The sequence below is a fragment of the Thalia democratica genome, chromosome 2 (genome assembly GCF_965202585.1).
Source record: "Thalia democratica chromosome 2, ktThaDemo2.hap1.1, whole genome shotgun sequence".
Lineage (NCBI taxonomy): Eukaryota > Metazoa > Chordata > Thaliacea > Salpida > Salpidae > Thalia > Thalia democratica.
Genome location: NC_139166.1, coordinates 51,646,967 through 51,674,244, shown reverse-complemented (window position 1 = coordinate 51,674,244; position 27,278 = coordinate 51,646,967). Strand labels below are relative to the sequence as shown.

The 27,278-nt window shown below is 26.4% G+C and overlaps 1 protein-coding gene across 1 annotated transcript; it reads right to left on the bottom strand.

The window, feature by feature from the left end:
- Positions 1-1,805: 1,805 nt before the first annotated feature.
- On the bottom strand, positions 1,806-23,688 carry LOC145849888 (uncharacterized). The gene is made up of 26 exons (XM_082954985.1): positions 23,559-23,688; positions 20,067-20,233; positions 19,738-19,848; positions 15,651-15,744; positions 15,021-15,136; positions 12,973-13,100; positions 11,850-12,021; positions 11,393-11,504; positions 11,192-11,330; positions 10,845-11,005; positions 10,601-10,692; positions 10,485-10,534; positions 10,162-10,357; positions 9,439-9,549; positions 8,901-9,000; positions 8,449-8,633; positions 7,853-7,942; positions 7,049-7,168; positions 6,654-6,725; positions 5,968-6,107; positions 5,496-5,654; positions 5,063-5,226; positions 4,599-4,715; positions 3,019-3,098; positions 2,698-2,770; positions 1,806-2,357 (listed from the first exon to the last, which is right to left on the bottom strand). The coding sequence occupies exons 1-26, from the start codon at positions 23,680-23,682 to the stop codon at positions 2,320-2,322; spliced, it is 3,111 nt and encodes a 1,036-aa protein (XP_082811111.1). The 5' UTR covers positions 23,683-23,688; the 3' UTR covers positions 1,806-2,319.
- Between the last annotated feature and the right edge of the window lie 3,590 nt (positions 23,689-27,278).

The window sequence follows — 27,278 nt, the reverse complement described above, 5'->3', positions numbered from 1 at the left end:
AAAGATATTACAGCAAAAATTTAAATAAACCACTTTACATATTCGATTACAATGACAAACATTTTCAATTTATACTGATATTAAAGCAGTTAGTTTATTTTTTACGATTTAAAATTAGAAAACCATGCTTTAAATTAATAATTCTAAAATAATTTACTTCCTTTCTACATTGTATTTATTAAAGAATAGTTATAAACATGTTGCAGGGTTCGTGCGCGAAATTTTTTTCATTTAGCCTGACTGAGACCAATTTAGCCTGACATTTTTTCAAAGTAAGGAAAATCCCCTTTAGAAGTCATTTTTGGTATTGGGGGGTCTTGATTAGTACTATTGTAGTCTCCAACTTCAACCAGCTTTAACTCAAAAATATGTTGAGCTTTAAAAACTGCAAAAATCAACTCATAGCTTAGTTACAACTCAATAAAATAAGACTAAATTGTGAAAAAGGTGATTGACTCCCCTATGCCCTTAACATAACAAATTCAGTGATAAGTTTTAAAATAACTGTTATATCTAATCTATTATTAGTGGAAAAAATTAATATATATTACTAAACGCAATTGTTCAATTTAATTAAGCACTAAGTAAAAACATTATAACCAGAAGATTTATAATAAAACGACGTGCATTGTCGTGTGTTATTAAAATTTAAAATGAAATGCTTACAAGAGTATTAAAATAAGTAAAAAATGTTTGCTATAGTATTTTGACTAATACTTAAAGTTGATACATAATTATAAATCGTAAAATCTAAATAAATACAGTGATTGTTGACGTCGTATCAGATTTAAAAAGCTAACACTAAAATTCAAAAAAAAAAACCTTTAATGTTTAGTTTTTGTAAAGAAAAATGAATTGTACCTAAAACTTGTACTCCCACAAAACTTAGTACTTATATCTTAAAGCTAAGTTTTAGTGTTGTGAATATCTCTAGTAACTTTAAACAAACAGTGAAATATAAACTGCTAAGAGTTTTAATCTAAAAAGTATTTGGTATAAAGCAAGCTGTATTTGTTTTATGAATTTTTATAATTATGACGTAAATAATCTGCTCAAAACAAAATAATGAAGATTCTTAAAATTTTTTTAGAGTTTCAACAAAAAGTGTTAAGGATTTATTTTTACAAATACTGACTAATTTATTCTTTAGTAACTAAATCTTTATTTAGAAAAAAATTCACATTTCAATTTGATCTTAAAAAAAATTCTCAATTTTTTTCTATCAAAAATTTTCAAGCATTTGAACTGAGAAAAACTGAGATTCCCAAATTTTTAAATAAAAAAACTGATTTAGCCTGACGTTTTTCAAATTTTTTCAAAAAAACTGATTTAGCCTGACTTAGCCTGATTTAGCCTGATGCGCACGAACCCTGATATTGTGTGAAAACAGACAGTGATTTAAACGTTTTAAAAGAATTTTCGAGGAACTCAATGCAATTTAGCGTATAATAGAACCAGTTTATTTGGAATAGTAATAACATTTTAAAAACAGTAATAACTACTAAAAAAAGTTAAATACTTTTAGAACAACACAATTTTTTTTTTATTAATTAACTTTAAACAAAATATATATGAGATTAATCTAAAAACTAGTTAATTCAAAAAAAAAGTTACTTTTAATTTTAAATTACTAATAAACATTAAATTTAAACAAAATTTATTTCAAAAACATACTTTTTTACTTTTGTTATGTTTTTTTAAAATAATTTTAAAGAATTTCATTAAAATAATTGAATCAAAGTTAAACTGATAGTAATTAATAAGTATATAACTTTAAGCAATTTAAAATACTCTGTCCAGAAAATTTTCATAAGAAAATCTTAGCGATGAATATAGAAAACTTAATTTGGTTAATAAATAATTTGCAATCCCCAAATGCTTTTAAAAGTAAACTTAATTAAACCTTTTGTTTACAATGTTTACAAAATAATTACTTTAAACAACATTCAATTTAAACAACAAAATTACAAGTTTTGTATGAGTAGTAAACTATCTATAAACTCAATTAAAAAAGAATGTACAAATAAAAATCAAACGCTTCATTAACTTAATAAAGAGTAAAACTTAATGTTTTAAAATGCATATTGCAATAAGCGTTAAAAACTTAGCAATTATCTGTTAAACAATAGGTAAATATGCGAAGAAAAATATTTGGATAGATTACTGGATTGATTAAAAATAAGGTAGCATGATACAGTGATTAGGAATATAACACAGTGATCAGTTGCAATATGAAAAAGTTCTTTGGTTTAAGGTAGTAAGTATCTTTAAGAAATAACAAAAAGCAATCTAAAAGTAAATTAGTTTACTAGTGTAAGACTAGTGGCCTTGACTTTCCTTCAATGTTATTGTTTGTTCTGTAAAATTAATTGATGAGGTATTTTACAAATTTTCAACTGTTTTCAATAAAAAAAGCTAGTTAAAAATATAACACACAATCTGCTTGAACAACAACTTTTACATTTCAAACTTCACCAACCAGCATACGATAAAGTGATTAGGAATATTATAAAATATAAAAGTACTTTTTAATTTAGTTTGATTTGAACACGTAAACAGCTTTTAGAAAAGCTGTATATTTTGTAAACAAAAAAAAAACAGTTAAAAACTTTATTACATAAAAAAATTATAAATATATTCAACCTACGCTTATGTTTAGAAACTAAACAGATTTTAATTTATTTATATTTAACTTACTTTTCAGTTGACTCTCAGTCATCAGATTTCTTTGGAAAATACTTTCACTAAAGATATATCTGTTTTTGAAATTCTGAAAAAAAAATCTTAGATCTAAAATTCACTATAGACTGGCTTTCGTAAAATAAATAAGATATAAATTTGAAAATATATATACTATTTTTTTTTATATAATTTTTTTTTTTCGACATTGTTTTAACTGTATGTATTTTTTTTACATGCAATGCCTAAACAAACTTATAATAAATTAAAAATGTTCAAAAATTGTTTGTTTACATGAAATAGTCAATTAATTTTCTTGGTAAACTGTAAAATTCTTACATTTTTCTCTTTGATACTCATATGCTCCAGTTTTGTTGAAACAAACTTGACGAAATTTCTTCCATGCTTCAATTTGTATACTAAATAATCATACAGCTTTTTTATTCATTACTCAAATATACCTCTTAAAGCATTATGTTTATAAAGTATGTACTAAAATATTTTTTATTAACAGCTTTGAGCTTTTTTAAAAGTTTTGAATTTAATAAAACATTTTGTATATTGAAATAATATATGACTTATTCCTTTTATACAAATACTTGTCCTAATATTTCATTGACTCAGGAAAACAAAAAAAAACCTTAAGTTTCAATTAACTAACGTTTTAAAGTAAACATTTTTGCCTGTCTTCTAATTTTAAAATAGAGAATCAATGACTGTATCAAGAAAATATATACACCATAACTACTTAAATTTAATTGCTAGTTTCTTTTATTATTTAAATTACCTTTTTCACTTATAAAAGGTGCAGAAACTAAGTGATAAAGACTACAAACAATTTTTAAAACATGTAGAATTAATTTATTTTAATTATAATATCATATTTTACAACTTTGAACTATGATTTTATTTTTAAGGATAAACAGAAGTATTATTTAAGACCAAGCTATAGACTATTTTCTTCAAGTTTAAATATTAACTAAACTACATAAAGAGCATGAAAAGTATTGTTTGCAATAGTTTAAATAAATATAAGATTGGAATATCAGAAGTAAAATACTTTTTGACTTTTCTAAATTACACTAAAAGTTTTAATCAATGATATAAATATTTCATAACTGTGATTCAACAAGTGGTATAATAGTGATTTTAAAAACACAAAAGTAATAAGTTCTTGAATAAATCGGTTAAATACTAGATTGTTATCATAATAAAGTTTCATTAAAAAAAATATTTTTTCTTTTTTAATTTTAAAATCTTAACACTCAAAGTCTTCTAAAATATAAAAGGAATGTTTCCTGAAAACTTGAGGTCTCTAGCTCAAAAAATGAAGAAGATAGATTTTTAGTAAATTTTAAATTTCTGAGAATAGTGACAATGAAAAATTTGCAGTACATATGCTTGAATCGGAAACATTCTAGAGAAACTACAACATATCAAAAGCATACTAAAATTTTAAAGTTCTTTGAAAACTGGCTTGTAGTTTATACTTCAAGCTTTTATATGAGAGCCAATCCTAACTTTAGTTTTAAAAAAATTGACCCTCCTAAGGCCTTAACTTTAAAAACACTTTAAAAAGCTATTATTACGTTTACCATACCTAACTCAAAAATTCTAAACTTTAAAAACAGTCAAAAATAAAAACTTTTAGTTCATTTAAATTATTAACAACCTGTATTAATGAATAATTAAATGTTATTTTTATTTCTTATTGTGTATTTAGCTATTGGCTACTATATACCTCTACAGTAATTAACATTAGGATTCTTAGTCAAAGATTAACCGTATCAAACTAGTTTCATAAATTTTGTGTACATAAACAAGTTTTATATACCAACTACATGTAAAACAAACATGTTTTACTCAGGAAACTTAAAATTATAAATATACTTTTATTTCCTGCAATTAAAATTACTTACACTTTAAACGTTGAATAATTTTGTCGTCAAACAAACAAGAGTTGATCCATTCGTCAAAGTTGTGGATGTAATCGAAACAAGTCTGACCATGTGTGTCTTTGTGATCTAGGTATGCACCTAAAAAGTTTGTTTTTATATTGTGCGGTCAGAAAAACCTGTATTGATTTTCTAAAAACTGGTCTTAGGTTAGTAGCATTAAGGTAAACTTAAAATACCTAGCTAAAACAACTATTAAGTAAGTTAAACTACTCGTGATATTAAAACCTATTAGTATATCAAGTTTCGTTTAAATTAACTAGTTCAAAAGGTTTTTTATTAAAAAACGTTAAATAAGTCGTAAGTAGGCTAATTGAAAGTAAAACCATAATCAAATCAGAAAAATTTAGTTTGGATTGTAATTATACTACATTCTTATATATTGTTTAATTTAGAAAGCTTTTATTTTAAGTATACAGGTTACTAACCTTGATCTGAAAGTAGTTTGAAATGGTGAAACTTGTTCAATTTAACACACTCAAACAATGCAGTTTTCCCAAGATCATTTATGGCGTCAAAACTTACATTCAAGCTGCGAAACAACTCCAGTATTTCGTACGAGTCGTCTAAACGCACTACTAAATGAAGTAAGCTGCAGTAAAAAAAAAGAGTAAAACATCAATAAATAAGGCTTAAAGAAAATTTAGTTCAATATTTCGAGTTTTTCTTTTATTGAAAAAGTTTCACCTACATACATCAGCTCGTCAAGATAGTTGTAAAAACAATAAAGTCTGAAGTGTTTTAACAAACTATCTTGAGATTAAACAAGACTCAAACAGTACAAGGTTCTTATTTAAATACAAATTTAAACAAGCCAGCAAGAGCTTCAAAACTAGCTGAAAAAGTTCAACAAAAACCAACGAGTCGCCATTGTCATAGGCCAAGTCCATAGAAGCGTTATTTTTGCACAGCATCAAAATCGAGCCCACAGTGTCGTCAAGTGTGATCTGATTGGTTAGTATTCGGTACAACAGCTGGTTCGATTCGTCCAATTTGAACGTGAAACCTTCGTCTACTAACCTGGTAGAACATTACTTTTTATAAACTAATTTTATAGTAGGGAAGTAAATAATCAGTCACAATTTCATAAATGCACGGAGTCATTTTTGCACGTGCTTTAGCTGTTCTAAATAAATTTTTTTTGTTAATTTAAAACTTTTGTTTAAAACGATGGTATCAAATGAAATTGTAAAAGTGTCGGCTCGTGGAAAAGCGTCGCTCTGTGCATTTCTGACGCCTACCGTAAATTACTAACTTTCCATTTAAATATCGAATGATGTTAAACTTATATAATCTAATATTTGTATAAATGAAAAACTGCTTGAAAGTTCACCATTTAGCAAGCATGAGGTGATTGTTGTAAAACGCCAGATAACTCAAACTCGGGGGTGAATCCCCACTTTCGCAACTTATCGCACTTCTAACTTCACTGCCTTTCTTTTCCAACAGCAGCTCAATGACATCTTTACGCCCCTGTGAAACAATCACTTTGATATTAAGAAAAAAATAATCGTAAACAACTAGTTAAAGCTTAAAACTATCAAAAAAAGTACATTTTTCTTCGGAAGGAAAAAAAGCATTATAATAAAATCAATACTTGGATTACGCGCAAAACATTTGTACAACAAAAGCAGCAGTTTTTGATTCTGTTTAAATACATAATTCAAAAAATAAATCATTTTGCAATAGTTAATGGATAAATAAAACTTTCAGAAAAAAAATTATACTTGTTTTGGGCTATCCTACTGTTTATTTGATATATATAACAGACTAACTTAATCAGTAAAATATTCTAAAATAACCACTTTATTTATAGATGTAAAACATTTTTTCTTAGTTAACTACTCTGATAAATAGCACTTTGTTAATCTGAAATTTACTAACTTCACTACAGAACAACTGCAAGTTAACTTACTCTGTCTCAGACCGTATGTAGCACTAATTACTTTATACTTGAATAAACAAATTAGTTACAACAAATACTAATAAAAAAATATGTATATATTATTTAGTACAAACCTGAGCTGCAGCACAGTGAATTGGCAATAATTGGTCGTTGTTTCGTAATGTTACGTCACAGTCATAATTCACCTGGAATTTGTGGAAAGTTTAAAGAAAAAATTCTATAACAGTAGTTTTAGTTTCTTAAAATAATTGGGTTCCAAACAAGACTTGAAGCAAAACAGCGTATACAAAATGTATTACAATGAACTTAAACAAATTTATAAAAAGCTGTTTCCATATGTTTTTCAGTTACAATATTTCATGAATATTACATAAAGTTTGAAAATACATACGATATACGATCAGATGATTTAAGTTTTTTTAATAGAATACAATTGTTTAAACTTTTGATATACCTTGTTGTTAAAAAAATATTAGGCCTATTGAGTCCTGATACAAAGTCAACCAACCAGCAACTCGATCGAATCGATCGCACTTTCTTCCTTCTTTTCGCCGAAACAGCGCACGTGTAACGGGGTGTTCCCCTCCAAATCACGTGGGTTCACTGAAGCGTGACTGTCCAATAAGAACTGTCGGAAATTTTATACAAATACTTGGTAAATGAAGCACTATCAACTTGCAGTTTGACAGCAAAGTTATCAGATTTATTTTAAGACAAAAGCTTATGACTAAAATCTTTATTTTATACGTACCATCAAACACAAAACTAGTTTAAAGACTTTTTTTAAATAAACTGCTCAGCTTTTAATCATTACAAATAATAGCACTAATAATTTTAAGTTTTCATAAATGAACGTATTACTAAAGTGAAACCTACTTTAACCTAAACTCCCAATACTTTATAAAGTGTGCACATTAGTATGCAGAGAGAACCTGAAGAGCCTAAAAAATACATACATATACTTTTTATAGACGGTTATAGTTTTTGATGGTTATCTAATACGTTCTGTAGTAATAAGTACAACAACACCATGAACTTAGTTTAAAAAAACTTAATTACAAGAAAAATTTAATTAGTAGTTAAAAAATTTCTATGCACAGGCATTTTTCTATTTTGATCTGTTTTAAACATACTTTTTAAAGTTTAGAAACTACTGCCACCAAACAAATTCAGTTCTTTGTATTACACTCATCAATTTAAAAATAAACTTAATTTAAACTTAATAAACAATTTTTTTATAGTAAACTACGCTATGTGTACAGATAGTAGAATTCTATTTGTTCTTAACCCGACTACAAAACTTGGTACAAACCTTCAGAATGCGAAAACTTTTTGCCCTGTGCAAAGGAGTTGCCATTTGAAAGTCTCGCAAGTTCAAATCTACACGAAGCTTGACCAGTTTCTGTATTTAATTCAAACATGAAACTTTGAACAATTATTTTATTTAATTTGATGGAAGTTTACTTTCAATATAATCTTTATTAAGCATTTACTATCTTTATATAGATTTTTGTATTAAAAAAATAATGTTAATAAAAGTTAAAATCAACAGCGTTTATAAAATAATTATAACAAAAATTTTGATACCACAATTAATGTATGGTATGTAGTTTGTCTCTCTTTTTTAGATTAAAATCAGAAAGCTTTTAATAGTTTAACTAATAGCCATTGAAGTGTATCAATTCTTTAAAATAAAAACACTGAACAAGAGATATTTCATTTATTAAAAAATAATTTTCAACTCTTACTCAAATAGAGTTGCTATTTAACAAAAATTTAAAATTTACTTTTAATAAACGAAACATTTTCTGATCATTTTTTTATTTAACAAAACAATTTACAAAAAACAAATTATTACACTAAGAACACCTTATTACACTCACTATACGAAAACAACATTCACAAAACCTGTACCGCTTCCAGGTGGTTGAAGTGAACCGCGGTGTGTAGCAGAGTGCTCCCGCTCACACACCTCGATTCGACGTCGATCATGCCAACCTGCCCGCTTGCTATCCCCTCAACAAGTTCTTCCAACTCTCCGTCCTCGTTACTCATCACTCTTGGCACCGTTGAAGCCCAAAAGTCGGCTTTTTCTGTTTGAAAAGATCACGCTGTGTAAAGTTGAATGAAATTTTTTAACCAAGTATGTAGTTGCACTATAGTGCTATTTATGTAGTAGAGAGTAAAAAACATTGTACGATTATTATTGATAATTAAGAATGAATAAGATTTTTACAAGCTGACAAATTAAGTTTTCATGACTGGATGATAAGTACTTTAATTGTTAAAGATTAATTGATAAAGATGATAAACAGTTTAAATTAAAATTCAAATGTTAAACTAAAAAATGTAAAATATACTTTGAAGTTCTTCTTTTAAACATTCATGCGTCATTGAGTCTAATGGTTTTTCCTTGCTTGAATCTTCGCTTTTAACATCTGCGCCCCACTCAATCAGAAGCTGGATTTAAATAAACAAGACAATTATTTTATCAAGTGTAAAGTTGGGTCTAAAAGCAGCATTTTGTGATTTTTATACTCGTTGATTTAGTTTTTAAGATGATTAAAGCGCAATCGTTAATTGTTAAAACTTCTAGGAAAAGATAGGTGACTTATAAAAATTACATTCAAAAACTAAGATACAATAAAACAGTTACAAAATTACCCATAAGAAAAGCTATAAGACTGGCACTAACAGTATATTTGTAAACTTAAATCAATATAAACCAAATACTTTCAATTTTATTTACAATTTTTCAAAACTTTTCAAAAAAGTTTACATGGTCAGTTTAAGCTTGGTACCATCCGAACTGATACTTTAGAAACAACGACAGAAAGAAGAAAATAATAGTAATTTCTCTATCAATTTAATTTTCTTGAATGTACTTCTTATTTATACCTGGCAAATGCTTTTGTTCAAACATTTCGCTGCAAAAAAGAGTGGAGTTTTTCCTGACAAGTTTCTGATGTTGACATCTACTCCGGTTTGAAGTAAGAATTTGCAAATATTCTAAAAATGTTGTTTTAGTTGTAATAAGTCTGAATAGAAATTCATATTAAACTTATTGTACAAGTTTTATTTATCAATTAATTTTTCATTTGTAGTATAAAAGTTGCTTTAAAATAATTTTATTACATAACAAAGTTTTTTTAAATTATAAAAAAGTAAAAAAAATATATAATTGATAAACTTTTAAGTAAATAATTTAAGTTATCTAAAAGCAGACAACTCCAAAAGCTTCTAACACATTAAAAATTAAGTGAAGAGAGTTTTTTATTTTAATGCTTTTTAACAAGGTTTTTTTATTATTAAGTAAAACATAGAAAGAACTCCAGACAAAACAAGCAATTCAATTAAAAATAAATAACCAAAACTATTTTTCAAAAAGAAAAAAAAAACCATACGGGTAGTGTCAGAAATTCACGGAGCATCACTTTTGCATGGAGCGACTTTTATTAATAAAAAACTTCAATTTTAAAATGAGTTATCATGCTTTTTTTTTGTTGGAAAACAACGATATAAAGAAAACAAAATTGAATTTTAAAAGATTTTAATTAAAACATTTAAATCTCGTGCAAAACTGACCCCGTACCTTACACCCAAAAAAAAAATCAAACTCACGAATCGGCCGAACTTGGCCGCCTCGTGGATGAGCGAGTTTTTGTTGCTCTTCATCTTCATCTGCGACATCTTGGGGTTGCAGTGGTTGAAGAACTTGACGAGCTTCACCACCACCTCTAGTTCGTCCTCGCGAACCGACTTCACCAGCAGGTCTTCCCACTTTGCCAGGCTGCCGGGGAAGGTTTGGTAGAGAAAACTGTTTGAAACGTAAACGTTTAAAAGTAGTTGGAACTTCGATGCTGAAAAAAGCTTTGAATTTGTTTGTCAGGTTTCCATAAAACGATAAGACTTACGTTATAAATTTATAAAATCAAAGTACTTACTTGCTTCCAGCTTTAAGAAGTTTGTTTTTGGATTTGCTTTCAAAGTAAAACTGTAAATTTGAAACAATATATAAAAAATGAGTTTAAGGTAAGTTATTAATGATAATTTTTTAAACCTTGTACTTTTTATATTTTAGTGGCTCTAGAGCGACAACATCATAGTTTGGAAGATCTAGAAACTTATGTAAATCGATGCTGTTTTTTGAACCTGTTTAAGTATAAAAATGTTAAAAATAATATGGACTAATTTGAATGTTCTTACAAATTTTGTAACAGACTTTAATTTAATTTTTAATCTTGTACAATTTAACAATTACTTATTTTCCACGTAAAATACTATATAAACAAAGTAAAACAAACGAGTAAAGTTGTCAAAAAATTTATCATCACTTTTCCTCTGTATTACAAATTTGTTATTAGGAAGAATTAATTGTTTGTCATTTTTGGGAATGTAAAAACAGCCGTTTGTCAATTGTAAATTAACAAAGGAGGTTTCTATCAGCTCATTTACTGTCATACTTCTGTTAGGTTTTCAATACAGATTATAAAATATAGTTTTATTTTTATACTAAAAAAATCAAGAGTTAAACTGTAAACTAATTTTACTATGTAAACAATGTTAACCACTTATCTTATTAATTCGATAAGGAATGAGAAAACACATTAAAATTTCCAAAAGAATTTAAATAAAGACAAGACAAGCTCACCTAGTAACCTGTATAACATTAAATCTTGATTTTATTTTGTTCGAAATAACTTGCAAAGTTTCAGTTTGAACTTGTTCAACCTCTTTGATCCAATCCTCAATTACTTCGATGTCATAGTTTTCTTTTATAAATGATCTTTCTGCATTTAATTGTTAATCAGCAATGAAAAACATTTCACAGTATTTTCTAACTTTTAACAACCTTTTTCTAATTCAACCATGTTTTCTTTTATTTTGAGTTTTTCGTCTTTTTCATACATGGCCAAGCTTTCATACACTTTATTTAAATCTTGTATAAGAAGAGTAACTTCTTTCTAAGAGTTAGTTTATTTTTTAATTGTGTACTTTATATTTTAAAGGTGGCAATCAAAGTTCTGAACTTAAATAAAAGGAGAATGGTCAATTATAAATTTTATTAACAATTAAATAATAAAAATGAATTATTTTTAGGTATTCTATTTGAATAAGAATTTAAACAACTGAAGATCTCGTTTTCAAACGAGTGAAACATTGTATTGTTAATAAAATATATATTTTTTTTATTAACTGATTTAATATTTTTCAAACTTTAAAGGTAAAAAACTATAGTAATCTAAATGTGCTTACAATATACTTTTTTGTTAATTGTTAAACAAAACAAAATTTGAGAATTTAAATACCAAGCGATTAAGCGCTGCTTTGGACTGCTTGAATTTAAAAAAGATCATGAAAACAGCAGCGAAATAAGCGCAAATTGATCTCTTGTCTCCCTCGCAAAAATCTTCGACATGCATGTTGTTTGGAAGGCTCAGCATGTTTTTGATTGTGAGAAGGACCAGTTCTATTGACCACCTTTACGTTTGATAAGGCAACTAAGTATTGAAACATGCTTTACTTAAGGTACTTTTGGATGTGTTTAATTTGATGTTTATCAAAAACTGTTTTTAATCTTAATAAAGTGCAAATTGCTACTTTAAAACTCTAAGTAGTTCTACAAATTTAAGATCTTCAAAATCAAAGTAATAGTTTTAATTAATTTTTAAATACTACAACAATTGATAACTTGTTGCTGCCGAATTTTTAATTTAAAAAAACTATAAACTTAATTGTATATAAATTATAAATAGCAATTCTAAAAAACTAATCAAACTACTACCGTAATTTTATCTATTTAAAGTTAATTAGTACCAACATTTTGGCTATCATCAGCAAACCTGAAGTAATTTCTTAATCATACAATTAGCACTAGAATGCACCATACGACAATCAACAACAGTCAATTCGACTATGTCTGTCTGATGAGTCCTAATGTTGATAGCCTAAGAGTGCAGTCTAGTGCTTAGTGTAACGCAATAAAAGATAAACAATAAATTAGTGTATGTTATTATACTACTTAGCTTAAAATTCTTGTAACGTTTACCTGCAGAGCAGTTCATCAGACACAAAAAAAATCTATAAAACAAAAATACAGAGCGATGAAGTAAATTAAAACTAAATTTAAAATATGACTTACCATTAACATGTTGTTGATAAAAACTAAATTAAACATAGGTAAGTATTAATATTAGTATTTTGATAACTACACTTTTTCTAAATCCATAATAATAAAGAAAAAAATAATAAAAATAGATTTTTCAAAATTAAAACAATATTCTTTATATACTAAGCTTTGAAAATATGTAAAAATTCGGATTTTATCACATAGACTTTATATAATCACAAAGACTTAAACAACTAAGGTAGCATTTTAAAATTTTTCTTAAAATGTTGATACATGAAATTACATAAATAAATTAAAAAAACCTATCATTTAGCAAGATTTCAGTGGGAAAAGTTCCTGGTACAAAAGAATTCACTAAGCCACACAAAACGGATGAATTTAAAATGTCCTCCAGACTGTTGATGACCATGTTTCTGCCTTCATTTACTTTCTGAATATTTTTATAAAATTAAATAAGAACCTTTTGTAGTATCCTAGTGATATACACAATGTCAATTGTTTTTGTGTTGGATAGTATTAAATGCATTTTATAAACCTAATGGCGGTATTTTCAATGATTTTAAATTAAAATTCAGATAAAAGTAGAAATAAAAATAAATTCAGGAACTTGAAAAAAAAAAATAGAAGATATTAATCAGGCATGAATATCAAGCAACATAAATAAATTCGGCAAAATTGGTATAAAACAAATATTACATACATAAATTAACCATGACAAAACTGGAAAATAAAACAATTTAGTAATATAAATAAAATGAATAAAACAGATGTTGGGATTTGTATTATTGTGTGAAGCTTGCATCAACTATTTAAGAATTATAAATGACACCACAATTTTCAAATATAAAGGTTTCAAACAATTTTAAACATATTCTGGACGTTTATTTCCGTGGAAAAAAGTTTACAAAAACTTAAAACTATTGTTTAACGACCTATTTTAGTTACTTATTAAGTTCTACACCTAACGTTATAAACTTAATAACTCTTATAACATTCATTAAAAGTTAAAAAAAAGCTTAACAGTCAATAACCTGAAATTCAAAATTAATCTTTCAAACTTATCTAAACTTCTAACCTTTAAAACTTCAAAATAGTTTATACTTTAGAATAGGGGTGAGAAACATACAGACTTATTCTGCACGTCAAGCTAATACTTAGCTATAAAACCTTGTACAAAACAAAAATTCAAAATGTATTCAAACAAAAATTAATGAAACTTGATAAAAGTTTAACTTCGAGTAAGCTTTGATGTTATAACTATTTTGATACAACTGTTCGCCGGACAATAAAACATTCTGCTATAGTGCAAGTTAATATAAACATGCATTTCCTCAAAACTTTATTTATAATAAATCGAGTCCGTTAAGTTCGAAAGGCGGCCTTACCATGCTTAGTAAGTACTAGGTTTGTGTAATAATACGGCAAAAGGTTTAGCAGGATTCAATAGCTAGTGTTGCATCAAACGCAATAAACTTTTGAGCTTTCTGCTTCTTTAACAAATTTTAACTTTTTATTACTTTTTTTTTCTTAAAAGGGTAGTAATTTTGTAATTGCTCCGAAGTTTTAGTGTTATTTGTAGTGTTCAGTTTAAATCAGTCAATTTTTTCAGTTAAAAATGTATATGAAAAACTTTCTGAACAAATTCATAATAGACTTTTTACTTCATCCTGTTGTGTTAAGGATAAAACTTATTGAAAATACTTAAAAGAACATAACTCAATTAGTAAAGCTTTATGGTTCATTTAAGTTTAATTTGACTTAGCTTTTAAACCTTATAACTATATTTTTGTCTCTTTTTCAATGTTTATCAAAAATGAAATTTAACTTTTATACCTGCAATATTTTTTATAAAGTTTTGAACAATTTAAAGTATCTTTTTCCCTAGTACTTGCTATCTAAAGTTAAGAAAAGCTCAACAGCTTAACTAGCTAGCTTATATAAAATAAATATACTTTTTTTTTAAAGTTATTGATATTAGACGAAATAGTTAGATAGCTTTTTTCATATTTGTAACTAATGTATTCTTTATTTTTGACATTATAAAGTATCTAATGGATGAACTAAATATCTAAAACCAACATTAAAAACATAAGTAAAACTCCATAATTAATAAAATTCAGAATTAGCAATAATTTGCTATTTTGCTACTGTTTTAAACATCTTTTTTGCGCTTTATTAGTATACTTTGTAGTTAAACTATCTCTATTAATACTAAAATATTAAATACATTCATAAAGAACAAAATAATAAAAAATTTTATAGCAATAATATCTTACTTTTAGTTAGAATATTTATTTTTTAATGCGGTAAGTTTATTTCTTACGAAATTAAGTCAAAATAAAAAACGAACTTTCAGCTGTCCTTTCACCATTTTCAAAATACATTTACTTTGAGATGGCAGCTTTTGAGTTTTTAACATTGGTTTGTATGAAAACATTAAGTCATTGTTAGGGTATCTATCGTACTCTGCAAGTTTAAAACATAAATTTAAATAAAATCTAGCAAGTTGTTTTCTTACAAAATTATATCATTAAAATAATTTGGTTCTAATTTCTAATCAACTATCAAAAAAAAACTAATATATTTGTTTTCCTATGAAGTAGAGATCTTTAACGTTATTTAAACAACCAAACAAAATAAATATTTTTTACATGTATAATATAAATTAATTGTTTCACGCATTGAAACATAAGACTTATAAAAACAACATTTATAGCAAACTATTAAAAAACAGACTTTTTAATTATATTAAATTTGTACTTTCTAAACAAAATAGAAAACAAACAAATTTTTCATGAACTGAAAGGAAAAATTTGAGCAACACTCCAACATAAAAGTTCCTAGTGGCTTTTAAAATAGTTAAAATAAAATATATTTATTTACTCAAACTAAAAGTCTTTTTTATAAACAAGCAAGTTAAACCAACTATAAACAAAACATAGCAGCTTTAACTTTACTTAGTTAACTGGTGCTAAATTACCTATTACTTCTTCTTTTTTATTAACACCAAGTAGAACCGCATCTTCAGTTAGAAAAACTTTCTTCTTTCTTTTTGGGGGTGGGCTTGGTGTCCACTGTAGAATAAGTTTGTTAAAAATGACACGGATGCACTTTAGTCATGATAATTTGAACATTGAGCATTCATTAAACTAAAGGATTTTCAATATATATTTTTTTGAACATATTTCTTTTTTTTTTAATTATTGTAGAACTAAAATACAAATATTTATAATTAGTTTTAAGTTGTTAATAAAAAAATATTAAAACCTATATCCCTAAAAAAATTATGTTCATTAGTTATTAGATTGCTTACACTTACGGTTACTGTTAGTGTCTTTTTTGAGCAATAAGTAGGCTAAAATAGTTTAAACAGTTATCCAAAAAACCTTTGACTCTGTCTCCCATTTTTAAGTAACATAAACATTACCTCAGTACCGAAATCAGAACAGTCTAGTTAGTTAGTTTAAAAGAAGTGATTGGTGAACATTTTCAGAACATTTTTATGTATTTAAATAACCCAAGTTAGGATTTCAATGGCCTTAATGGATTTAGTTATGTTATACAGTAACAATATCATAATATTTAAGCTTCTCATGTCGTCCTTTAGATATGTTAATTATTCTTTGTGAAAATATTTTTTTGAAGTTAAATTTTTTTTATATAGCAACTTATGTTATAATAACCTATATTGATTCAGAAGTTGATGTATGAAGCTACATAAACCTCTTTGCAGAGGACACAAAAACATTTAGCCAATCTAACAAAGTTTACAAACGCCTTTAGATAAGATATGTACCAGTGGCTAAAAGAATAAAGAATTCTTTGAATCTTTGTAAATATCATGTTTCTAATATTCAAAAGTACTTCTACCTCAACGGCCTCTAAATATACAACAAAAATTTACCTTCGCTAAAGTGTTTAAAGTGTGATAACACGTTTTCAAATTTTATAGCTGACAATTAAAAATGGAAACACAATACTAATTAAATCAAAAATAAGATCTACTATTTCTTTTCGATTACTAAAAAGTTTTAAAACCACTTGAATATATTGTACAAAGTATACATTTGTCAACACGCCAATCTGGTCTGCATTGCTAAAATAAGATATTAACCATCTGTATTCAGTTCAACGAAGAATACCATATAATTTATAATTGCTGCAATAATTTTTATACATCTTATCATGATAGACTATTAAAACCTAAAAGACTTAAGCTTGACCTCATTACTTTTTAAAAACTAGCCAAGTACAAATAATTTAAAAAAAATAAACTTTGCAAATAAAACTTTTTGTTGAAGGGTAACAATATAAAATCTAAACATGGATATCATACAATTTCAATAGTGATTTTTGGCATAACTTTTATTTTATTATTTATCTAACTTGTGGAGTTAGCTCCCAAATGAAACAAAATTGTAAAGTCAAATAAAATTTACTAATAACTTATTAAAAAACCTATCTCAATTCTTAAACAAAAACAATTAGCTAAATATTTTTTGTTGAGTAACAAAACATTTTCAATTCTTTTTTACTAGAATAAAATTTTCAAATGTTATTTTTTTAAACAAACGAAAATATCTTGTTAGGTATTTTTGTTTAAAGAATTGAGGGAGTCTTTCTAATAGTTTTTTAACCAATTTTCATTTGTCAAATTACCAAAAGCTGTCCAATTCTACTCTTAAAAGAAAGATTACTATTCATCCTAAATATATTTATAAGTTAAACTTATAAGTAAATTAATGATTTCTTTTTTCTCTTTTAATCATTGGTTTAGTTTTTAAGAAACGTTTTTTTCTACTTTAATAATAAGTCCAACTTTGATGTTCTTTATATACCTTTTTTATTAGTATGTTTATTCTTAATGTAATTGGGGCTTTGAGTTATAAATTTTATAACTGATGTTTATTAAAAAAATTAGTTATTTGACATACATTTCTTTTGTTTGTTACATGTTACTTATCACATGGTAAATTTTATTATGATAAAGTTGTTGGACATTGATGTGAAACTATACTTCTTTCACTTCAATCGTCCATATATCAATGCATGCATCAAAATTGTATTTAAAAACTTTTTCAATTAAAAATTATTTTTAAAACACGAGTTTCAAATAAATAATATACACAGTTTTCTAATTCATATCTTAAATTCTACTCAATATTTTTTGATTGACAAAGGCAAAAAATACAGTAATGTGTTTATTAAGTGCCGTGTGCAAGCCAGGTTAGAATTTAACTCCTTTATCTTAAGCTGGCTAATAAAAATATGCTGAGACACCTGCAGCTATCAACATGTTGAGTCACCGGCAACAGTCAACATGTCAAGCCACCTGCAAATGAGAGAGTAAAAATGTATATAAACGATGAAGCACATCGTCAAACAGGTTTATATACCTCTACTACCCTACGGAGCGGACCTAGGCCGTTTCAACCGTGCGACTCTTCCTTCGTGGAAATAGTTGCAGCTTTTCATGTGAGAATTCAAGGCCGGAGACGTGAATAGCAGTATGATACAAAATAGTTGGCTTGAGACTGCAAGGCCGCAGAGGTTAATTATAGAACAATATAAAACAGCTTACTTGAGACTTCGAGGCCAAAGATGTAAGCTGTAGTACGATTAAAAATAGTTAACGTGAGACTGCAAGGCCGCAGACGGGAACTATAGAACGATAGGAAGCAATTTTGATAGAATTTATACGTTCAGAAACATTGTCTTTTCCATCTTTATCAATGTTACCGTTCGAATAAGATTAATGTGTAGAAAACTCAAGCGTTGCGCACCATTTTGTATCTCTTCTTCGTAAAAGTAACAAATTGTACGTAGTTTTTGTTGTTTATTTTATAACTAAATTAAGTTGCTATACCAACTTATACCCGTTAAAGATAGAGATAAAATAATATCATTTTATTTACTTATAAATAAATACGGTTAGCAATAAAGTATATACTTTTATATAGCTTTATATTTATGCTCACTAAATTATAATATATTAGATTAATTTGAAAACTTTTTTTGAGTGTATTATACTTTATTTGTTTTTTTTTGTTGTATCACATTAACCCTTTAATATAAAGTCTACTGTTTATTTGATAAAACACTGACTTAATTGTGTTTTTCATGTTAAACCATGACTCTTAACTTATATTTCATTAACTTTTCTTAAAAGAACGGCATATGCTATTTTATTGTCTCTTTTTGTGTGTCTTTCAGTTTAAGGTGCCCTGGTTCAGCGTTAGACAATTTAAGTAAACTTATAGCCAATTATAGTAGTTAGGAAGTATCAAAAAATATATTGTATAAAACTTAAAAAATGTTTTTTATCTAATGCAACATTACAACAAACTGTATAAAAATTTTATTATGCGTTAATAAATCCTGTCTAGATCAAAACATTTTCTTAAGATGTCGTAACAATTTTTGAGTTTTGACAATACAAAAATACTATTTTCTGTTGTTGAAAGCTTTGAATTCAATTTTGAATTGAACTTTCTACTGCAAGAATTAATAATTTTAAGGTTTTGGTAGCAACTATAGAGTACTGTACAATGTATATCTCTAAGCACTGTTTGTAACTGAAGTGCAAAGGAAGTAATTGAATTTTAAAGTCTACAAACAGCATAAAAACTAGTGTGGACTGCAGGAGCATGTTTCAACGCTTCATTTACATTTTTTATTAAAAACTAAACTAAAAATATAAATGACCTTCAAAATTTTTAACTTTTAATAAAAATTAATTTTTTCAGTTCAATTTTGTTCCCTTGAATTATACTAAAATCTATAAATTTCTAGTATAATTTTAACATAAGTTTGAACAATATATAAACTCACTTCATTAAATATAAAGTTTTTTAATTTTTTTATAATTTAAACTTTTTGCAGAAGCAAAATTATAAACATTTTGTATGGAAACTAAGCTAGTTGAAACTAGACAATAAACTTTAAAGAATTTCATAGAATGTTTTATGATGTTAAAAACATAAAAAAATTATAAAAAGTTAAAATTTTAAAGTTCTTAAAGTAGCTTAACATATTTTAAGTTGGCCAAAAAAAAATACTAAACTTACTTTGAAAACGGCTGAAGCCAAAACTTGCTCAACATCTAATTGAAGAAATTGAAGACGCTTCCACATAAATAAAATGTCATGTGAAATAAGTCTCCAAATAAAATCAAAAACCTGAGATATAAAAATTGTGTTTAGTTACTTTGTTGAAAATAAATGACATTTATGATTTAATTACGTGTTAATTTAATACACTTTGCAACTATGAGTATTAAGATTAAACTTAATTACTGCTAAAATTAAGAGCAGTATAAAGTTCTGTGTACATACCTGACTAACAAATTAAACATGAGAACTACACTTCTAAAAGTATGAATCAATCTAAAACTCACATGATCCTGTGACTTCAAAGCAATCATTTTACAATCTGCTTCAAAACTGCTTTCCAAAACTTCAGCACTTTTTAATTCGTCAACAAGCCAGTTAACTCTTGTTATCTTTTGCTGCTTTGTCAATCCATCGAAACTTTTCAAGTTTTTCAAAGACTTTGAAGTATAGCCTTAGCATATTGTTTATAACAACTTATGTTTTTTTTAATGTAAAAATGAACACATCAATATAGTTTTTTTCAACAAGTAAAAATTTATCATATAACGTATTTAAAAATGAATAGTTAATCTAGAAAATATATAACAGGTTGAACAAATAATTACGAAAAATAAGGTATTTTAGTAACCTATAGATACAGTTACCAAATTTTAGACTAAAAACTAGCCTGAGTACCTATTTACTTACATTAGTCAGCCAAAGTTTGGTTATATAACTAAATTTTAAAAACAGATCACGACCTGGTTTTGAGCAAATCCTATTTAAAGTTTAACGGGTCCATCTAGTTGGTAAGACTAACAATATCTTTTATGTAGATATAAAACAACCAAATTAAAAAATCCTACTAAATTTGTAAGAAAAAAGTCTTTGAAAAGACACTAGTAAACTATTAAGGATAAACGAATATTCTTTTTTAAATTTAGCAAATAATAACTAAAATATTTTGTAGATTTACATATACACTTAAAAGTATTTTCCTGTTGCTATAGAAGTTACGAAAATAAATAATGAAAAAAAAAAAAGGTAAACGTTCTACTTGTACTATATATTTTTTGTAATTAGAACAATAAATACATGTAATTTGACTAATTAACACAGTTATTTGACACACTTATATTTATTTGGTTTTATTCTGCATGGTTTTGAACTTTTTTTGTTGAATCAAATAATAAATTTTAACTTTTTCATTGTAGAAGGATTGGACAACTTCTCTAGCTGTTGGGCTAGGTATTGCAATCTTTTAAATAAGAACCAAAGTGGAACAATAATACCATGAACAATTACCACAGTTTATACGCAATTTAACTTGTTTTCATTTTCAAACTATTAGTATTTTATTATTGAAAATTTAGTTACAGCCAGATCTTACCCCTGGCAGTATGTAGGTCCCCCTAATTCTATGACAAAACTAATTGATTTAAAAATCAACAAAGTTTTATTTAAGAACTAACTAGAACAAATTCATAAGCTAATAATGGGCTTCATACAGTCTGTGGGTATGACAAGGTTGCCAAACAGATACCTCTTTTATATTGTTTTTTGTCTTGTACAAAACAAATAAAACTGACCTATTTTATAGTATGTTACTAGATTGGTTTTCAGTAAACATTAGTGCTTTAAAAAAAGTTATTTTTATTAATTAACTAAAATTCATAATTTTAATAAGTTTTTTATTAATTCAAAATTTTTTTATTTGAGACCAGATATATTTTAAAGTACCGTTTTCTAAAATTAAATGGTGTGCCAAGAAGTATTATTTGATTTTTTTTAGCCTCAAAAGATGTTTGAGAAAATAGGGCTCACGTAGACATTGACTTTATTTTGAATCTTTAGTTATGTGTTGTACTGAATAGAAACTAGTTGAATATAAGTGTATTTTTTTTTAAAACATTTGTTTCTTTTCTGCTTCAAGTAAATCAAAAATTATGTAAGTTTGAAACCCATCAAAATTATAAATCACTTATGTCTTTAGAGTCTACTTACCAATTAATTCGTTTTTGTTTATAAGGTGAATCATATTTAGTTTACTTTTCACTATTAACGCCATAATGTCACCCCATTAAACCAATGAGGAAGGGAAAATGTAGCAGATTAACACTTTATTAGCTGAGGGCTACTGAACTTAAGGCAAAATTTGATTTTCCACTGGGAGAGAAAGATTCCACCTACCAACACAACCCCAGGCCCCCAAACTTTTACCAAAAAGGATTAAACTTATACCATGGTAACTGTAGTGTATGTTATACTTTTGCAAAAAAAAACAACTAAAGAGCTTGAGTGACCTCTTTAAGCAGAGCCTAAGTAAAAGTTGAGATTTTACCTGTTGTCCATTAGGGTGCATTTGTTGCCCAATATTTGAGCTAAGCTTAGTTAGTTTTTTCAAAAGGGGAATAATATAAAAAAACAGAACAAAAAAATATTTTACAGCTGTAAGTCAATTTCTGCTAATAACATTCAAAATTTATACTCCATTAATGAATTTAATAATGCAAAAAAATTGGTCTTTCACAAGTTAGTTTAGTTTTTAGATTTTTATCCAAGCTTTACGTTGAAGTTTACATTTATTTCAAGATACACATAATTTTAAAGATATAAACAACTAAAGTGAGAAAATTTAATAGGTTATAAATGGAAGAAGCAAATCAAATAAAAGCAAAATAGTATGTTTTTACTAAAAGGTCCTGCACAAATTTTCAAGCAATTAATAAACAATACGTTTTAGTATTAACAACTAAACGCTAGTTTTCAAAAAATAAAAAAATATTAATAAAATTAAGCAAATAAAAGAATGGCAAACTTTTTATAATCACTTAACAGAAGTGAAGAGTTATCAAAATTTTGATATTTTAATGAACATCAAAAGTAACAACTAAATTGAAAAATATCTACCCAACAGTTGCAAGATTTTGTTCCAATCCTTTGTAAATATTTTATATAACTTGAGATTTTTTATTGTTTTTTTTTTTTTTTGCTAGAGAACAGATAACTTAATCTAGTAGCTGCTCTATAATACGATGCTTTCAAGATAGCCTGAAAATTAGCTGACCAAGACTTTAGAATGTTACACAAATACCTGAGATGTATACTGTATTGCAGCTCGCAGTGTCCAAGTACCATACTGTAATTTCTGTTCACACTGTTTTTTTTACAATGACTTATCTCTTTCTCACAAACTCTTTTTTTTTTCAAATTGTTTCTTGACTTGTCATCACTGCGCCTAGGCTCTGCTTTTACTGATAAGTAATTTGATTATGAGACTTCCTTGCATAACTTTAGCTGTTTCTTTGTTTTATTTCAAGGTTTTGAAATAAAGAACAAAAAAAAGGTTATAAGTACACTTTCTGAGAGGTTTGATATTTACATAAGATATTTTAAAAAAGGTCACATAGAATTAGTGTTTTGTTGAAATGAATTGGATAATTGGGTAGTTGTCATGAATTGAATAAATCTGAACTCCAAGATAAATTATCATACTTAAGTTTATTCTTTAGTTTATGTATTGAGTATATGAGAATAAATATCAAAAATTTAAATTTAAAATGAATATGTTAAAACAAAACCACAACATCACTCAGACCTTATAATTTTTCAATCCGTATATAAAATAGAATAAAAAGTATGCTGATAGTCTACCTTATTTTTAGCTTTTTTAAGAATTGTTATAGAATTTATTGTTAGAACTAAGAAAGCATTTATTAATGGACTTTTAATAAAACTAATATTACATGTCTACAAAATAAACTTAAACTAAAAAATGTGTTATATTTAAAACTAACTATGAAGAAGCTGTTGAACAACAAATCCTGTAAAAATTTCACTGTAAAAATTTGTCAAATTAGAACCATATGGATGTAGTCTAAAATTCATCCAGGCTGTAAATCCATTCACTTGACTTGTCATTTTTAATCATCTACAAAAAGTTATAAAAACAATAACAATAATCAAACATTTTACGTATTTGAATTCTTTTATGTACAAAATTATTTATAAAAAGTATTAGAAAGAGTACTAGATTTTTTTATCATTAAAAAATATTTTCTTATTTTAATAATAAATCTTAACTTAAGTATAGAAAAATTACTACTTTGTAGTAACTTATATAAAACTAATGTTTTTTTATTTTATTAGGTTTAGAAAAAAACAGTTATAATTCTTATTTAAAGAAAAAAAACGTGAACTACCACTATAAAGATCAAGTAGATTGATAAGAAGAAAAACATTTAGGTCATTAAGCAACATATGATTTGCTTGTTACAGGGTTGCCCAAATTAAGAGCCTAAATTAAATGAATATAATTTTAGTTTGATATTGATGCAACTTAATTCTAGTTATTTACCAAAAAAATTTACAGTTTCAATTTGTTTTGCCATAATTTCATTATTACTGATAGATTTACTTTTAACTTAAGTAGTATAACACTATGGTCTTCAAAAGTAAATTTTATACCTTTATGTGCAGCAACTTTGCTGCAAATAAGGTTCTGGTTTAAAACCAGAACTGTCCTCTCATAAAAAGCATATGTCCACCATGGGCTTTAAACATTTTCTCCTCGTGTTTTTTATTTTTATAACAATTTACATTCAAATTTTTTGTAGCTTTTTTTTACAAAAACTACCACAAATATTTGACAAACAACTCAATAATAACTAAGAAGAGAGAAGTCATAATGTCAAGATGCTTAATATAAGACTAATACTTTAAAATGAATATTTGTCCTGGACAAGACGTTAAAAGGTATCTAAGTGGTGTGCGACTTGATAACCAAATATTTTTTTGTACACCAGGTCCCAGGACCAAATATTTTGAGCATTTTTTTTCTTGTTCAATAAACAATAGTAGTAAAAATTTTTAAACTTCAAAGTTTAGCCCAAAAGATCTTTTTATACAGCAGGTCTTTGACCAAGGTATTTGAGCATTGATTTTTATTATGTTCAATAAACTTTAAAATATGTATTTTTTATGTAAGTGTGTCAGCCACTGAGTTTAGATGTTGAATCCTTAACTCAAAGGGTTTTAAAGCAGTCATTAGGACCCTACGCCATCAGGACACACACATTTAGTCTATTACGTATATAGTTACAAAGAAGCATTCTTTAAAAAGAAAAAAAAACATTGTTGCATCTTGAAGAACAACAAATATGTTTAATACTGAAGTTGGAAAGAAAGAAAGAAAGAAAGAAAAATGTGAACGCTCACAACTAAGGTCGATGGATTGGTGTGGAGAAAGACCTTTTGGTCATCGAGCTGCACACCATTTACTTGTAACTAATTCTTTTAGCTAACTTTAAAACAATAATGAAAAAATAAAAACAAAAACTTAGAAAGTAACTGTATATACAAATATTTTTTTTTTAAGTTTAAAAATGGTAAGCACCCTTTTTTAACCCATTACTGCCAATATTGACCATAGAAACCATAGTCTACCATGGGCTCCACACCGTCTCCTCCCCTAGATTTCTATTTTTATGATCATGTACATTCACATTTTTCTTGTTGCCCTTTCTACAAGAGCAACCACAAAAAATGCAACAGATATCTCAAAATTGAATAAATGGGGAGAGTTAGTAATGTCAGTATACATAAAATATTCAGTAATGTCATAAAACTGAAAGAGCACCATATATTTTAAAAAAGTGTCTTTAAATTTCTAGTATATGTGTTTGTAGGTAAATAAAAATATAGCAAAAAAAAAAACTTTGTCAAACTGTTTTATAGATTTGTATACAATTCAATTTTAAACAATAAAATCTAGCACTAATAATTAATAGAATTTGTTTAAACTACTTAAAATAAAATCACTCCTAACAATAAACAGCTAAATTTAAAAACAAAATAATAAAACTACACAAATGTTCTGAAAAAAAATAAAGTAATAATAAAAGTATTTAATTGAGTTAAATAAACTGTTTGTAAACCTAAATCTAATTTTTAACAAACAAAATTAAATAACCAGAATGTCTAAAAAAGATAAAGTTTTTACTTCTAAATTTAAAATCTCCATCTTCTGAAACAAATTGACAATTAATATATAGTAAACAAAAATCTACAAAATAGAGTTACAAAAGAAAAATAATACATCTACCTGTTTAACCACACTGTCAATGAGGACAAAACAATACTATCAAATCTTATGTACAAGAAACAAATTAAAAAAGTATATATAATAAATAAGATAATAAAACCAACCTATACCAATCCAGCTCTACCTTCACCAAGTTTATAAGACCAACAGCAATCAGCCCTAAAAAAAAAAGATTAAGACAAACACCAATACTAAGATATAAGTTTAACTGTTGGTAAAGATTAAGCTTCATATTTTTGAGATTGTTTTTTAAGTAAGTTTTCTCTCATTCCATATTGAAATGCTCCAAGATAGCTCTGATCTATTAAGTTTCTAGGCAATTCTTCCCATAGTTTAGAACCAAGGTAAGATAATGTTTTAAGACCAAAGAGACTATTTACTCTGGGAAAAAAATAGTTTGTTTCGGCAAATCTTGTTAGATGATTATGCATTTTATTAACGTTTGTAAAGTAAGGCTTAAAGTTGACTGGCAAGGTATCTTTTTTAAATTTGTGCATAAAAACTCCTACCTCATACTTAAACATATTTTTAACATCTAATATTTTCTTTTCTATTTTTATACTTTTAACACTTTCATTCCAACCTTTGGAATGAATGCATCTTAATGCTCTATTAATGAGTTTATCAATCTCAGTAATTTTAGTTTTACTTGCCCTACCCCAACACAACAAACCATATCTTACATGACTCATCATAAGAGAATTAAAGATGTAGTATAAGGAATTTTGATTTAAAAAGTACCTTGTTTTGTATAAAATACCTATTGTTTTCAATAGCTTTGTTTTTACTGCTTCAATATGGTCAGACCAATTGAGGTTACTATCAATTGTAAAACCAAGATACTTATAATTTTCTACCTTTAATATGGATGTATTACCTATTTTTATTTGTAAACTTGTGTTTTTCCAAACTTTTGTTTTACCAGAGTGAAAGAGCATGTACCTTGTTTTATCAGTATTTAGTTTAAGCCTATTATCCTTTAACCATGTTGATACATTATCTAGTTCTGAATTAAGGTATGCAGTGTCTGTTTTGTAATTGTCTTTTTTAAATGTGGTATATAATAATGTATTGTCTGCAAAATTTAGTACATTTAGACTGGTGTTGTTTTGAAGATCATTTATATATACCAAAAACAATAACGGTCCTAAAACAGAACCCTGTGGCACTCCTACTTCTACACCCTCCCAATCTGATTCATGCCCTCCAAAATTAACAAATTGCTTTCTTTCAGTTAAATATGATTTTATTAAATTATGCATTTTTCCATTTATTCCAATATATTCTAATTTGTCTAACAAAATCTTTCTATCCACACAGTCAAAGGCCTTGCTCAAATCTAATAAAACAGCACAAACTGCATTTCCATTATCAAAGGAGGACAATGTACTTTCCACAAACTCTGAAAGAGCTA

Excerpts from the sequence above, each read along its gene's own strand:
- LOC145849888 (XM_082954985.1), bottom strand. The coding sequence starts at position 23,682 with ATGACAAGTCAAGTGAATGGATTTACAGCCTGGATGAATTTTAGACTA. Across the intron at positions 9,550-10,161 it reads CGGCCAAGTTCGGCCGATTC|AATATTTGCAAATTCTTACT; the intron begins GTGAGTTTGATT and ends CAACATTTTTAG. Across the intron at positions 5,227-5,495 it reads GCCTATGACAATGGCGACTC|CTTACTTCATTTAGTAGTGC; the intron begins GTTGGTTTTTGT and ends TTTTTACTGCAG.